The sequence below is a fragment of the Dermacentor silvarum genome, chromosome 1 (genome assembly GCF_013339745.2).
Source record: "Dermacentor silvarum isolate Dsil-2018 chromosome 1, BIME_Dsil_1.4, whole genome shotgun sequence".
Classification (NCBI taxonomy): domain Eukaryota; kingdom Metazoa; phylum Arthropoda; class Arachnida; order Ixodida; family Ixodidae; genus Dermacentor; species Dermacentor silvarum.
This window is the reverse complement of record NC_051154.1, coordinates 123,579,433-123,592,771: the sequence shown is the minus strand read 5'-3', so window position 1 is coordinate 123,592,771 and position 13,339 is coordinate 123,579,433. Positions and strand designations below refer to the sequence as shown.

Here is a 13,339-nt window from a genome sequence, read left to right as displayed (position 1 = left end):
TCTCCTTTATGCTTCCTCTACTTTCTAGTCACCTGTTGACCTTGCACGTTGCGGTTAGGCGCAGAGGGAAGCAGCGGCGCTGTCCCAGGCCGGCCAACGAAAACTACTGTGTAACGAAACTGCTGACACCGGCAAACGCCCGCTTTCCGATAACAGCAGAAAACGAAACTTCGGGGAGCTGGCGCTGGGCTGGCTGGAGCGGCGGTGCCTGCACGGCGGCGGGCGCGCACGGTGACAGTCGAAAGTGAGGGAGCTACGAGGGAGGGCGAGGGGAGCCGACGAAGTGGCGGAGTTGCCGAGGCTAAATCCGCTTCCCTGCCGCCCTCCTCCCTCACATTCCACGGTCTCCGCGTGCGCCCTTCGCCGTGCTGTGCCGGCGCCGCCCGCTCCCTGAAGTTTCATTTACTGCCGTTATCGTGAAGCGAGCGTTGGCTGGCGTTAGCAGTTTCGTCGCCCTCGCACGCTATGCGTGCTGTGATATTTCACGACTCGCACTCAAGATTCTGGTTTCAGCCTCACTGGCTGTTCGTTCGCACCACATGCCCTTCTCCTCCACTTCGTCTCTCTTTCTTCCTCGAGCACTCCTTGGGGCGCCCGTTTGAGGGGAGTGTACGCCGTCTCTACTGACTTCCGTACTCCCAGGCAGCCGCACTGTAACCGGTATTTCGTTTCCCGCAACTGCACTATAAGCGATACGTGTATACATGGAGTGCTATGGGAAAATTAATGGGAGTCTGAAAAGATCGCACTATATCCGGTCCAGCACTATAAGCGGTTACATTATAAGTGGTCTATACTGTATTAGTGCTTGTGTATGGGTGCATATTGCTACACGCGTGTTGTATTTGGTCGTTTGAACGAGGCGCGCAAGCACCATCACTTCAGCAATGAGGAGAAAGAACGAACTGGGCTCGCGCTGTGAATCCAACCGGTCAGCGCTGCAACTGCTGCTGTAAATTTAATCTGTAAATAGTTTCTCGTTTAACTGACTCGCCCTTCACGTAACATCATGGTGGAGGTGGAACGTTCCCCGTCCTCACCACAGAGCTTCGAAGCAGCCACACCGTCGCCTTCTCAGCCATGGCTTCCGATGGAAACACGCAGTCTCCAGCTACTCCTGCAGCGCCAACCACAACGTACATTACAGTTCCCAGTCTCCGTGATCCTAGGACATTCTCCACCCAAAATGGCGTTGACGTCGACGACAATGGCAAGCTCAGCATGTATGAGTGTATTAGTCAAAGCCATCACTGGGATCCTACCATCATGCTTGCCAATGTGAACTTTTTATCTGGACGGGGCACCACGTGTCTGGTTTCACACCCAAGAGGCCAAGCTCTCCAGCTGGAACATCTTCAAAGAGAGACTTCGCGAGCTATTTGGCAACCCGTCAGGTCGCCAACAGGCTGCGCAAAAGGAGCTTGCCACCCGCGTTCAGTCGTCGACCGAATCGTATGTCTCCTACATACAGGAAGACTTCGCGAGCTATTTGGCAACCCGTCAGGTCGCCAACAGGCTGCGCAAAAGGAGCTTGCCACCCGCGTCCAGTCGTCGACCGAATCGTATGTCTCCTACATACAGGAAGTGCTCGCGCTTTGCCGGTAAGTCGACAAGCACATGACCGAGGTTGACAAGGTGGGCCATATACTAAAGGAAATCACGGACGATGCCTTCAACTTGCTCGTTTATAACGACATTTCTACTGTCGAAGCCATCGTCAAAGAATGCCGCCGCATCGTCCCACAGTTTTCCTGGCACACCTGCCACGTCCTCTTGCTTTGATCTTACCACGACACGACTATATCAAGAGAATGTCAGGCGTATCGTTTGCCGAGAGCTTGAAGTGGCGAATCCGGCCCCACTTTACCCACGACCACTAGACGGTACATTTGATCAAGCGCCCCCGTCCATTTCCGTTATTCAAGCAGTTGTGCGGCAAGAAATTGCAAACCTTGGCATCCCTACCGCCTGCTGTCTCCCGACCTGATTCGGGACCCATTCCCATGGCCACTACCTGCAATGACCAGTATTTCGCTCCCAGACCCCGCAATCCTGCTGAATGGCAAACCCCAGACGACAAACCGATATGCTTCCGCTGCCACTGCGTTGGTCGTGTATCCCACCACTGCTGCACCCCCTGGATGCCGCCATACTGGAGCTCATTCCCTGCTCCTCGCCCATACGCCAACGCTCGCCGTTATTCACCTCGCCGTCTGTACCCTGCTTCTGATGCCCCTGACAGCCACTCCTCCGTGCGATCGCCGTCGCTCCCCGTCACCCCAACCACGCCACTTTTCCACGCCAACCCGCCTGATGGAAAATTCTTTGAGGTAGTGCTGCATCATGCTCGTCCTGTCCAAATCCTCCGTTGACGCTCCTCATGAACATGAACCTAATTGAAGTAGACACAGATGGCGTTCCGTTGATGGCATTGGTTGATACTGGAGCCCAAGTGTCCATAATGAGCTCACCTGTCGTCGCCTCAAAAAAGTTCTTACGCCTGCCACCACTCGAGCCATACGCGTCACTGATGGCGCCACTGTTGCCGTCGGTGGTATGTGCACTGCTCGCATAGGATTTGCTGGCCGCCAAGTTCTAGTCCTGTTCACCGTGCTGACCAGTTGCCCTCATGACCTAATCTTCGGGCTCGACTTTCTGACGACGCATTCTGCCCTCATCGACTGTTCTGCCAGTACGCTGTGACTCGAGCTTCCTCTTCTTTCAGACATTTGCCCCGAACAACCGAACACCCTCTGCACTACAGCGTTTGTTTGCTTACCTCCAAAAACCTTAACCTTCGTCGAATTGGCCTCAACGGCAACCGTGCCTGATGGCGATTATGTCGCCGCACCTATTCTTGATGTTCTCCTGGCGCGCGACATCTCTGTGCCACACTCCCCGTCGTAGCCCTTTCCGCTAATCAGATGTACCTCCAGTTATTAATTTTGGCTTGACGAAGCAAGTGTTACTTGAAGGCATAGCGGTGGCCACGCTCCGGTCAGTGACAGACGACCACATCACTGCTTTTGTAGCCAACACGTCTCTAGATCCTCCAGATTACCCGCAGGATGCCATGAACCTCGACAGCACATTACATCCCATGGTCACTCCGGAATTCACACTGCTCAAGTAGCCGCCCTATATCGCCTTTTGCCTTCCCAACGCAACATATTTCCCACTGACAATCGACCAGTGGGTCAAACGTCCCTTGTTAAGCATCGGATAAAACTGTTGATGCTGTTCCCATTCATCACTGACCGTATCACGTGTCCACGGCAGAGTGGCAAGTTATTCAGCAGGAGGCACACAAGATGCTCGCTCAAGGCATTGTTGAGCCGTCGTCGAGCCCTTGGGTGTCGCCGGTCATGCTCGTTAAAAAGAAAGATGGCACGTGGCATTTCTGCGTTGATTACCGCCACCTAAACCGAATCGCTAAAAAGGATGTTTACCCTTTACCACGAATCGACAACGCTCTTGTCTTCATGGTGCCAAATACTTTTCATCCATAAACCTTCGATCTTGTTATTGGCAGATTTCCGTAGATAAGCAAGACCAAGAATAGACTGCTTTCGTCACTCCAGATGGCGTCTACCAATTTAAGGTTATGCCGTTCGGTCTATGCAATGCCCCCGCCACGTTCGAACGTGGATGGACTCTCTGCTTCAAGGTCTCTCTGATGGACTCTCTGCTTCAAGGTTTCAAATGGTCAACTTCCCTTTGTTATCTCGATGACGTTCTTGTGTTTTCTCCTACCTTTGAGACACACCTTGAGCGCGTCGCAGCTACCTTGGCGTCTTCCGTGAGGCTGGGCTCCAATTAAACTCATCGAAGTGCCACTTCGGGCACCGACAGATTACAGTGCTAGGCCATCACGTCAAGGCTTCTGGCGTACAACCTGACCCGGAGAAGGTTCGAGCAGCAACGGGTTTTCCTGTACCTCAGTCTGTCAAAGACGTCTGGAGTTTTGTGGGGCTCTGTTCTTATTTCAGACGGTTCGTGAAAGATTTCGCAGCAATCGCTCGACCGCTCACTGAACTTCTGAAGAAAGACGTGCCTTTTACGTGGGGTTCCCCTCAGGCTGCCGCATTTTCACGCCTTATCATCATTCTCACCAATCCACCTGTCTTGGCCCATTTTGACCCGACCGCACCTGCAGAGGTCCGAACCGATGCCAGTGGTTATGTGGACGAAACCATCTTAGCGCAACGCCAACATGGACACGATCGTATTATAGCCTACGCTAGCCGGCTCCTGACAACTGCAGAGCGCAACTATTCGATTACCGAGCGCGAATGTCTTGCTCTCGTCTGGGCTGTGTTAAAGTTCCACCCATATTTATATGGCAAGCCCTTCTAGGTAATCACAGACCATCATGCGGTCTGTTGGCATCCTACTGGCCGGCTTGGTCGTTGGGCCCTCTGACTACAAGAATACACCTACACAGTGACTTACAAGACGGGATGCCAACACCAGGACGCAGACTGCCTCTCTCACTACCCAGTCGAAGACCCGACCGCTACGTCTGATGTTGATACCAACACCTGCATTGTTTTCCAACTGCTCCATGTCGCCGACGAGCAGCGCCGTAACCCGTCCTTGCGTATCATCATTGACCGCCTGGAATCATCACTTGACAGTTCCCTTCACTTATTCATACTTCAAGATGGTGTACCCTACCGCCACGTTCCGCCCGACAGCCCACGATTACTCCTTGTGATCCCTAAACACCTTCGCTCGGCTGTTCTCCACAAACTTCAGGACCTCCCCACCGCCGGCCCCCTCAGTGTGTCATGTACCTATGCCGGATCCGCCGGCGCTTCTTTTGGCCTGGGCTTGCTCGCTCCGTTCGAAGATACATAGCAACGTGTGAGAAATGCCAGCAACGCAAGAAACCATCGACACTCCCTGCTGGGTTCCTTCAACCTCTGAACATTCCCAAGGAGCCATTCTTTCGGGTTGGTTTGGACTTACTTGGCCCTTTTCCTCTACCTACCTTAGGGAACAGGTGGATCACTGTGGCCACGGATTACGCCATGCGCTACGCCATCACCTGAGCGCTTCCTACAAGCTGCGCCACAGCTGTCGACAATTTTCTTCTACGCAACATGATTTTATTACATGGAGTTCCACGACTTCTCACAAACCGTGGCCGGACATTCCTATCAAAAGTTATCGCAGACATCCTGCAGTCCTGCGCAACGATGCACAAGCTATCCACGTCATACCATCTGTAAACAAATAGCCTCACAGAGCATCTCAATTGCACTCTCACAGACATGCTCATGAAGTATGTCTCTTCAGACCACACTGACTGGAACCCCGCTCTACCGTCTGTCACGTTTGCGCATAATTCCTCACGCCACGACACCACCTGGTTATTCCCCATTTTTCCTTCTGTTCGGCCGAGAACCAGAACTGCCCCTCGATACAACCCTCCCTGTTCATGCGGCACCGACCAGTGAATATGCACTTGACGCCATTGCCCGCGCTGCCCACGCAAGGAAAATTGCCTGTGAACGCCTTCTGGACTTCCAAGAGAGTCAAAGGCGTTTGTACGACCGGCGCCACCGAGACGTGCACTTCCCGCCTGGTTCTTTGGTGCTTCTGTGGTCTCCGTCACGTCGGCCTGTCAGAAAAACTGCTGTCTCGCTACACAGGCCCATACCGAGTGCTTCGTGCCGTGACTCCCGTCACCTACGAAATTGCCCCTGACGCCCCATCTGCTTCCCAGTCCAGTGATATTGTTACGTGTGAAAGGACACAGACGAAAGAGGCTATTTACAGGCTATTTACACAGAAGCCAGACAGCCAGGCCCACAATCGCTCGCACCAAGAGCACAGACACACTTCGTCGTCTTTCGCGCGGCGGCTCGTCTCTTCAACATCTTTCGATGTTATCGTAATACTACCCCCCCCCCGGCGGCAAAAGCGCTGTCACGGTGCTGTTAAATATCCAAGGTGCTTGGAGAGGTGTAGGGTTTGAGCCGGGCGACGTGGACAATATCACTGGTGGTCACAGCGGAGGACGTAGTGGGCGTGGCTAGAACGATTTCGTAGGTGACATCGGTCACTTGGCGGAGCACGCGATATGGGCCTGTGTAACAGGAGAGGAGTTTTTCACAAAGGCCAACTTTACGCGATGGTGACCAAAGCAACACGAGGGTGCCGGGCGTAAAATGCACATCACGGTGACGGAGGTCGTAGCGTTGTTTCTGTTTTTCTTGAGACACTTGCAGACGAGCACGCGCAAGTTGGCGAGCATGGTCAGCACGGGCGATTGCATCACAGGCATAATCGCTAGTTGAAGCTGTGGGGAACGGGAGCACAGTGTCTAGTGGTAGCGTCGGTTCGCGGCCATACAATAGGTAAAACGGGGAAAAGCCAGCAGTTTCGAGACGGGAAGAGTTGTATGCAAAGGTAATGTAAGGTAGAGCGAGGTCCCAGTCGCGGTGGTCGGCGGAAACGTACTTCGATAGCATGTCTGTAAGCGTGCGGTTCAAACGCTCAGTGAGGCCGTTCGTTTGTGGGTGGTAGGAGGTGGTAATTTTGTGCTGTATTGAGCAGGCACGCATGATGTCGTCAATGACTTTGGACAAGAACGTACGGCCACGGTCGGTGAGCATTTGACGCGGAGCACCATGCATCAAAATGATATCGTGGAGGAGGAAGTCCGCGACGTCAGTAGCGCAACTGGTCGGAAGAGCACGTGTTACGGCGTAGCGGGTCGCGTAGTCCGCAGCGACGGCTATCCACTTGTTTCCTGATGTAGATTCCGGAAAGGGGCCGAGAAGGTCTAAGCCAACACGATGAAAGGGCTCGGCAGGGATGTCGAGCGGCTGCAGGTAACCAGCGGGGAGCTGGGAAGGCTTCTTGCGTCGTTGGCAAAGTTCACAAGCAGCGACATAACGCCGTACGGAACGGGCAAGGCCCGGCCAGAAAAAACGGCGACGTACTCGGTCATAGGTTCGAGAGACGCCGAGGTGTCCTGCCGTTGGGGCGTCGTGAAGCTCTTCTAGAACGGTTGAGCGGAGGTGTTTAGGGACTACAAGTAGGAACTCGGAGCCGTCCGGATGAAGGTTACGACGGTATAGAGTACCGTCGCGGAGTACGAAGAGGCATAGAGTAGTATCGGCCGGAGAGTGTTCCAAACGGTCGATGAGTGCTCTGGTGTAGGCATCACGACGTTGCTCGTCGGCGAAATGAAGGAGCTGGGATACTGAGAAAACGGAAGCAGCACTGTCAGTATTGGAGGAGTCAGAGTCGTCAACAGGGTAACGCGACAAGCTGTCAGCGTCTTGGTGCAGGCGGCCAGACTTGTACACCACGGAATATGAAAATTCTTGTAGCCTCAAAGCCCATCGACCAAGCCGGCCTGTAGGATCTTTGAGCGATGAGAGCCACCAGAGAGCATGATGGTCAGTGACGACAGAGAAAGGGCGACCGTAAAGGTAAGGGCGGAACTTCACAACTGCCCAGACAACAGCAAGGCATTCTCTTTCCGTAATGGAATAGTTGCGCTCCGATGGTGATAGGAGGCGGCTTGCGTAAGGAATAACGCGATCCTGGCCACGCTGACGCTGGGCTAAGACGGCACCTACACCATGACCGCTGGCATCTGTACGCAATTCTGTATGGGCATCAGGGTCGAAGTGAGCGAGAATGGGCGGTGAGGTGAGAAGAGTGACGAGACGAGAGAAGGCGGTGGCTTCTGAAGTACCCCACGAAAATTGTACGCCTTTCTTCAAAAGATTAGTGAGGGGTCTAGCAATTGCCGCGAAATCCTGAACAAAACGACGAAAGTACGAGCATAGCCCAACAAAACTGCGAACGTCTGCGGCTGTCTTCGGAACCGGAAAGTCTCGGACGGCGCGAGTTTTGTCGGGATCAGGCTGCACTCCGGAAGCGTCGACGAGATGGCCCAGAACAGTAATTTGGCGGCGGCCAAAACGACATTTGGACGAGTTGAGTTGCAGCTTCGCCTTTCGAAATACATCAAGTATAGCTGTTAGACGCTCAAGGTGAGAGTCGAACGTTGGCGAGAAGACGATGACGTCGTCGAGGTAACAGAGACACGTGGACCATTTAAAACCTTGGAGCAAGGAGTCCATCATATGCTCAAAGGTGGCCGGGGCATTGCATAATCCAAACGGCATTACTTTATGATGGCGTCGACAGTCGAGACGTTGCCGAAAACAAGCAAATTGAAAGCGTCGTCGGCAATGCCTTTTAGCACATGGGCCACTTTATCTGCTTCGGACATATTATCGTCAGCTTTGCGGCATAGAGCCAAGACGTCGAGGATGTATGAAACATACGGCTCTGTAGAGGTCTGCACACGAGACGCAAGAGCCTTCCTCGCGGCAACCTTGCGCCCAAGAGGGTCGCCGAACAGTTCCCGAAGCTGTTCTTTGAAAGTGTCCCAACTGGTGAACTCGTCGTCATGCGTTTGGTGCCACACGCGTGGGGTGCCGCCGAGATAAAAGATGACATTGGCGAGCATAATGGTTGGGTCCCACCTGTTATTAGCACTGGCGTGTTCATAGAGCTTGATCCACTCGTCAACATCCTGTCCCTCCAGGCCAGAGAACACACCAGGGTCGCGATGTTGGGCAACCGTGACGATAGGCGTAGTCGGGCGAGCCGAAGCCGTTGCAGAGGCGGTCTCGTCACCGGGGGGCATGGTGACAAGCTCGATGTACCGACCACTTCGGAGTTCCGTGGTGAGGACGGGGATCGCTAACCTCCACCAGAATGTTACGTGTGAAAGGACACAGACGAAAGAGGCTATTTACAGGCTATTTACACAGAAGCCAGACAGCCAGGCCCACAATCGCTCGCACCAAGAGCACAGACACACTTCGTCGTCTTTCGCGCGGCGGCTCGTCTCTTCAACATCTTTCGATGTTATCGTAATAATATCGTGCACGATACACGAATGAAGAAGTGTCACCCTCCCAGTGATGACATTTAGACGCTCCGAGACGTCACTTCTGCCGCGGGGGGATTACGCTACACGCGTGTTGTAGTACGTGTGTCAACATTCATGAATTGTTTTATTTGTTCACTTGATGATTCCACATCCATAAACCTTAGGTATTTTTTCCAGCCCCATGAAATCAAAATGAACAAGTTTGCACTGTACTAATTTTCTTGCATAGACTATCATGTGATAGCTTATTCTGATCTTTAGGTACTTTATAATGCAATAAAGTTTGTCCATTCAGAGACTAGTACGATCTTTCATTCCAACATTCATTAACATGTTTACGGCAACGTGGGTCACGAGTGCGCCATGGTAGTTATTCCCCCTGTGCAGGACTTTTCTCCTGTGTGCAAGCGACTTAGTTGCTAGAAATCGATGGCGAGGAAAAATACTTGTTGCTTCTAATCTGACGTGTTGTGCCATCTTTCTACACCTTGAGGATGTTTCAAGGAGCACAACTTCATGTTGACTGACCAGTGGGTCACAACACCCAGAGGAATGTGACAAGTGACCCACTGATGGGCCATCATGCACAGGAATTGAGACTTCAAGAAGTATGCCACACTAAACATGTTAAAAACCCTTGTTGAACAAGAACATATTTGCTACGTTAACAAAAAAGTTGGTTGCGATAGCAAATTATTACAGTTATACGAAGTAAGTTTAGTTGTTTTATCAGCTGCATAAACTGCTGTAAGCATTCGTTTACTAACTACATTAACAAGCATGTTGTCACACACGCACAGGCAAACACGAACACATCTCACTCGATAACCACACACACTTGCTGTCAGAATGTTGGCGTGATGAATAGCGGCAGCAGCAGCAGCAGCAGCAGCAATGAGCAAATTCTCCTTCGTGCTGCCTCTCGCTTCAACGCGAACTAGGCACATGAGAACACAGCCCACACAGGGCCATCAGCTACCTCCGGTTGGCTAGCCTTCGAACCCAGCACAGATTGCCTCCAAGATAGGACGTGCCATACATAAAAGTTCCCAGCAATGTGCAAGAAGAATAATGGGATCCAGGGTGCTCAATACTTAAGAAACCATTAAATGTAACAGACAGTAATGCTAAGAAAAGCGAAAAGATATGGAAGATTTAAAAATTTTTCTTATAGTATCTACACTAGAACCCCGCTGTTACGTTCCCGGGTGCTGCGTTTTCCCGGCTGTTACGTCATTTTCGGCCGGTCCCGGCACAGCTCCCATAGAACCCAATGCATTGGTAACCCCGCTGTTACGTCGCAACTGTGGGACCGTTTCCGCACGATACGTTGCGAACTGCCACCCCGCGCCGGCCCGAGCGGCCATTTTGACTTTTCATGTCACTTGGCTTGGTTGCTTGACGATGGCATTGACCGTCCAAAGTGCCGGGGCGACACTTATGACGCATTTTCAGTTTCCGCCAGCAAAAGCATGGCCCTTGAGATCCGTATTTGCTATTTAAAGATGGTACCTATGACGCGTTGCAGCCCGGAAATTGGTTTTGGCTCATAGATGTTCCGTATAAGGTCCAAGGACGATAACGCCGTCGCCGCGCGCCGTATGCCGTATGTGCGACTGAAAGCGTGCGAGGGGAGCCGACGACCACGTCTAAATCTCGCACGCGAAAGGAAGAAAAGCAGGGAGGAAGTGCACCTTTTTCTGTTGCGCTCGAGGCACCGGCGAGGGAGCGAGGGGGTAGGGATAGCGGGCGGCGTTGTACTGTACTCTGGCATCAACTGCGTACTGCGTGGCGGCGTATCTTGAACGCGATCTACGTTGGGGGCAGAGTCTACGCAGTGTAGATGCGTCGGCGGCTCGTAGCTTTGTGCGCGCTGTGTGTTCTCGGTGCTCAGTTTGCGTAGAAGCGATAGACAACAGCACGAAGGTCACTTCGCTCGCTTCTGCAGCGGTGCTTAAGTTCCTCACGCCAGCGTTTGACAGCGCGTGTCCGCGCTCATTGAGTGTGATGTGTTCATGTTTACCTGTGGGCGCTGACACTATGCTTGTTAATATAGATAATAAGCGAATGTTTACAAGTTTACACGGACGATAAAACTATACTATTCTTACTTTGTATGGCTGTCTACTAATTTGCTATCGCAATAGATACTTCGGCTGTCGAGCGAAACTACGACTTTTGACACGTAAGAATTAAAATAATATTGTGTGCAGTTCAACACTACCGTAAAATTCCGAGCAAGCGCCCCCACCCGTGCAAGAGCCCCCCCCAACTTCACTGCCAACTTCAAATTTTCGCGCCGTTCCGGGAGGGGGGGGGGGCGCTTGCTTGGAATTTTACGGTACTTCCATTTCTTAATTTTTCCTGTTTCCCAGCTCTTGCGTTTCCCAGCTCTTACGTTTTTTTTTTACAGTCCCGTGAAAAACGTATCAGCGGGGTTCTAATGTAATAACTTTAAGGTTAGAGGGATGGTAAAAAGAAGCACTAATTCGGTTTAGACTGACAAAGTATTATTTTAAAATTATATTATTGTTAATTTAGCGATAACAGGTTGATTATTAGAAGAGATAAAAGAGGCCAAAGTTTGCAGCAAAACCCCAGCAACGGGTCGTCAATGTGAAGTCACAGGTTTCAAAGCATTTTTTCGTATTTAGGCCTCGTTGGCTCAGTAAATGTTCTTGAAACTTGCCAAGTTCAATTTTTATCTCCTTTAGAATACTATGTAGTAAACTTTTACCAATAAACAATTTGCTAGGCCCTAGAAGACACTCAAAATGTATTACGTCACGGCAAGCTTGTGCGAGAAACGTTGAGGTGGCGTCGCCACATGTTAAGTTTGTTGAGTCTTTTATGGCTTACCAAGCCTCTCCTTGTAACAAAAGTGGCCTTTTTGATATTGTAGAGGGGTAATTTACTAATAAATGTGAAATCATTTTTTTTATTTAGTGTCCTTTTAAATCTGTGAGCAACTTAAGGTCCTTGGTAAAGGGGCAGAAAACAAAAGTGAACAAAGGCGAAATTGCCTTTATTGCCTTATTGAGCTATTACTCCAACAACCCTTTCCACCTCCATTTGCTTGAGTATTTCTGCTGCATATATGTAACCTAGCCTAGAACTTGTTAGTCAACGCTACTCACTGCCATGGCAGAAAATGAGCCAAATTTACTAAGCTGGTATGTTACTGCTGGCAGCCTCACTATATAAGAGCAAACTATTACTCTATTGTAATATCTAGTCAGCAACATATATTTGCACAGTACATACATATTTTCATGGCTGTGTTTAAAGGGCTCCATAAAGAACATAAATTCCTTTCTTACTAACAAAAACATGGCCTAACTTCAGCTGAGCAAATTCTGCCAAGAAGCCTACAGCATGAGGCATCACCTTACCAGTTGCAGGAGACAGGGTAGACTTGCTAACACTTCCTTTGCTGCTGCTTTTAGGTGTCAATTTGTGCTTGCCATCCTGTATGGGTGTGACACAAAGTTTGTTCGTTAAAGAAATTAGTGAAAAACTAGAATAAAGACTCAATACAAGTATGAGCTGTACAGACAAGTTGAGAACTTCCGTCAATAGAAATCTGTGGCTATCAGGCATAACAGTTACATTGACACACACAGTTACATGTCCAAACACAAAGATGCGAGCATACAAATTTCACAATACGAGATAAATGCTTTAAGCAAAATCCTATTCTAATTGAAAATTCAGCCTCTGAAATTTAAAAATAATTGGCTATTGCCAAAGGCTCCCTATGATGATTTAGGATTGCAGCACACTGCTCAAGGCATGAAGTGGCAGAGGTGTTTAAAAGGTTGCTTTCTTGTTCACATTGTGGCACATCTTCACTGTTTCAATTTTACGCATTTACCACCTGGCTATTCCAATTAACACAGAAAGCACTCAGTGATCTCTACCAATAAAGCCACATGTGAAAGAATTTGACTGCAAGTGCACTTACTTGCAGTGCTTAGAAAACGTGGTCAGCAAAAGCTTAATTAGCAATGATTGCACAACTTTTCTTTACATACTGCCTAGCCAGAGGTAAAATATTCCTTCATTTCTTGGTTCTTTACTTCATCTTATTCAGTAGTACTAAGGTATAATTAGTATGGCCTAACTCTAAAGTGAAAGTCATTAAAGTAATTACTATACTAAAGAAGTAGCACATAATTTGAAGGCCAGCATAAGTCAATTTCTGTGGCTTATTTTACAGGCTACACTATTAATGCGCCAATGTTTATGGTTAACTTCGTTCAATTTGTGCAAGTCACTTCCACTTGAATTGCTTTTTGCACAACCAGCCTTTACTTGCACCAGCTGTCAAGCATTGGTTAAATTATGGGGGTTTACGTGCCAAAGCCACGATCTGATTATGAGGCACACAATAATGGAGGACTCGGGAAT

The 13,339-nt window shown here is 50.2% G+C and overlaps 1 protein-coding gene across 1 annotated transcript in view; it reads right to left on the bottom strand.

Annotated features, from left to right (window-relative positions):
* The window catches only part of LOC119435973 (anillin-like), an 87,057-nt gene that overhangs the window by 21,475 nt on the left and 52,243 nt on the right, over nt 1–13,339 (bottom strand). Inside the window, 1 exon segment of the mRNA XM_049673109.1 lies at nt 12,322–12,397. Coding sequence (XP_049529066.1) covers nt 12,322–12,397 — 76 coding nt within the window.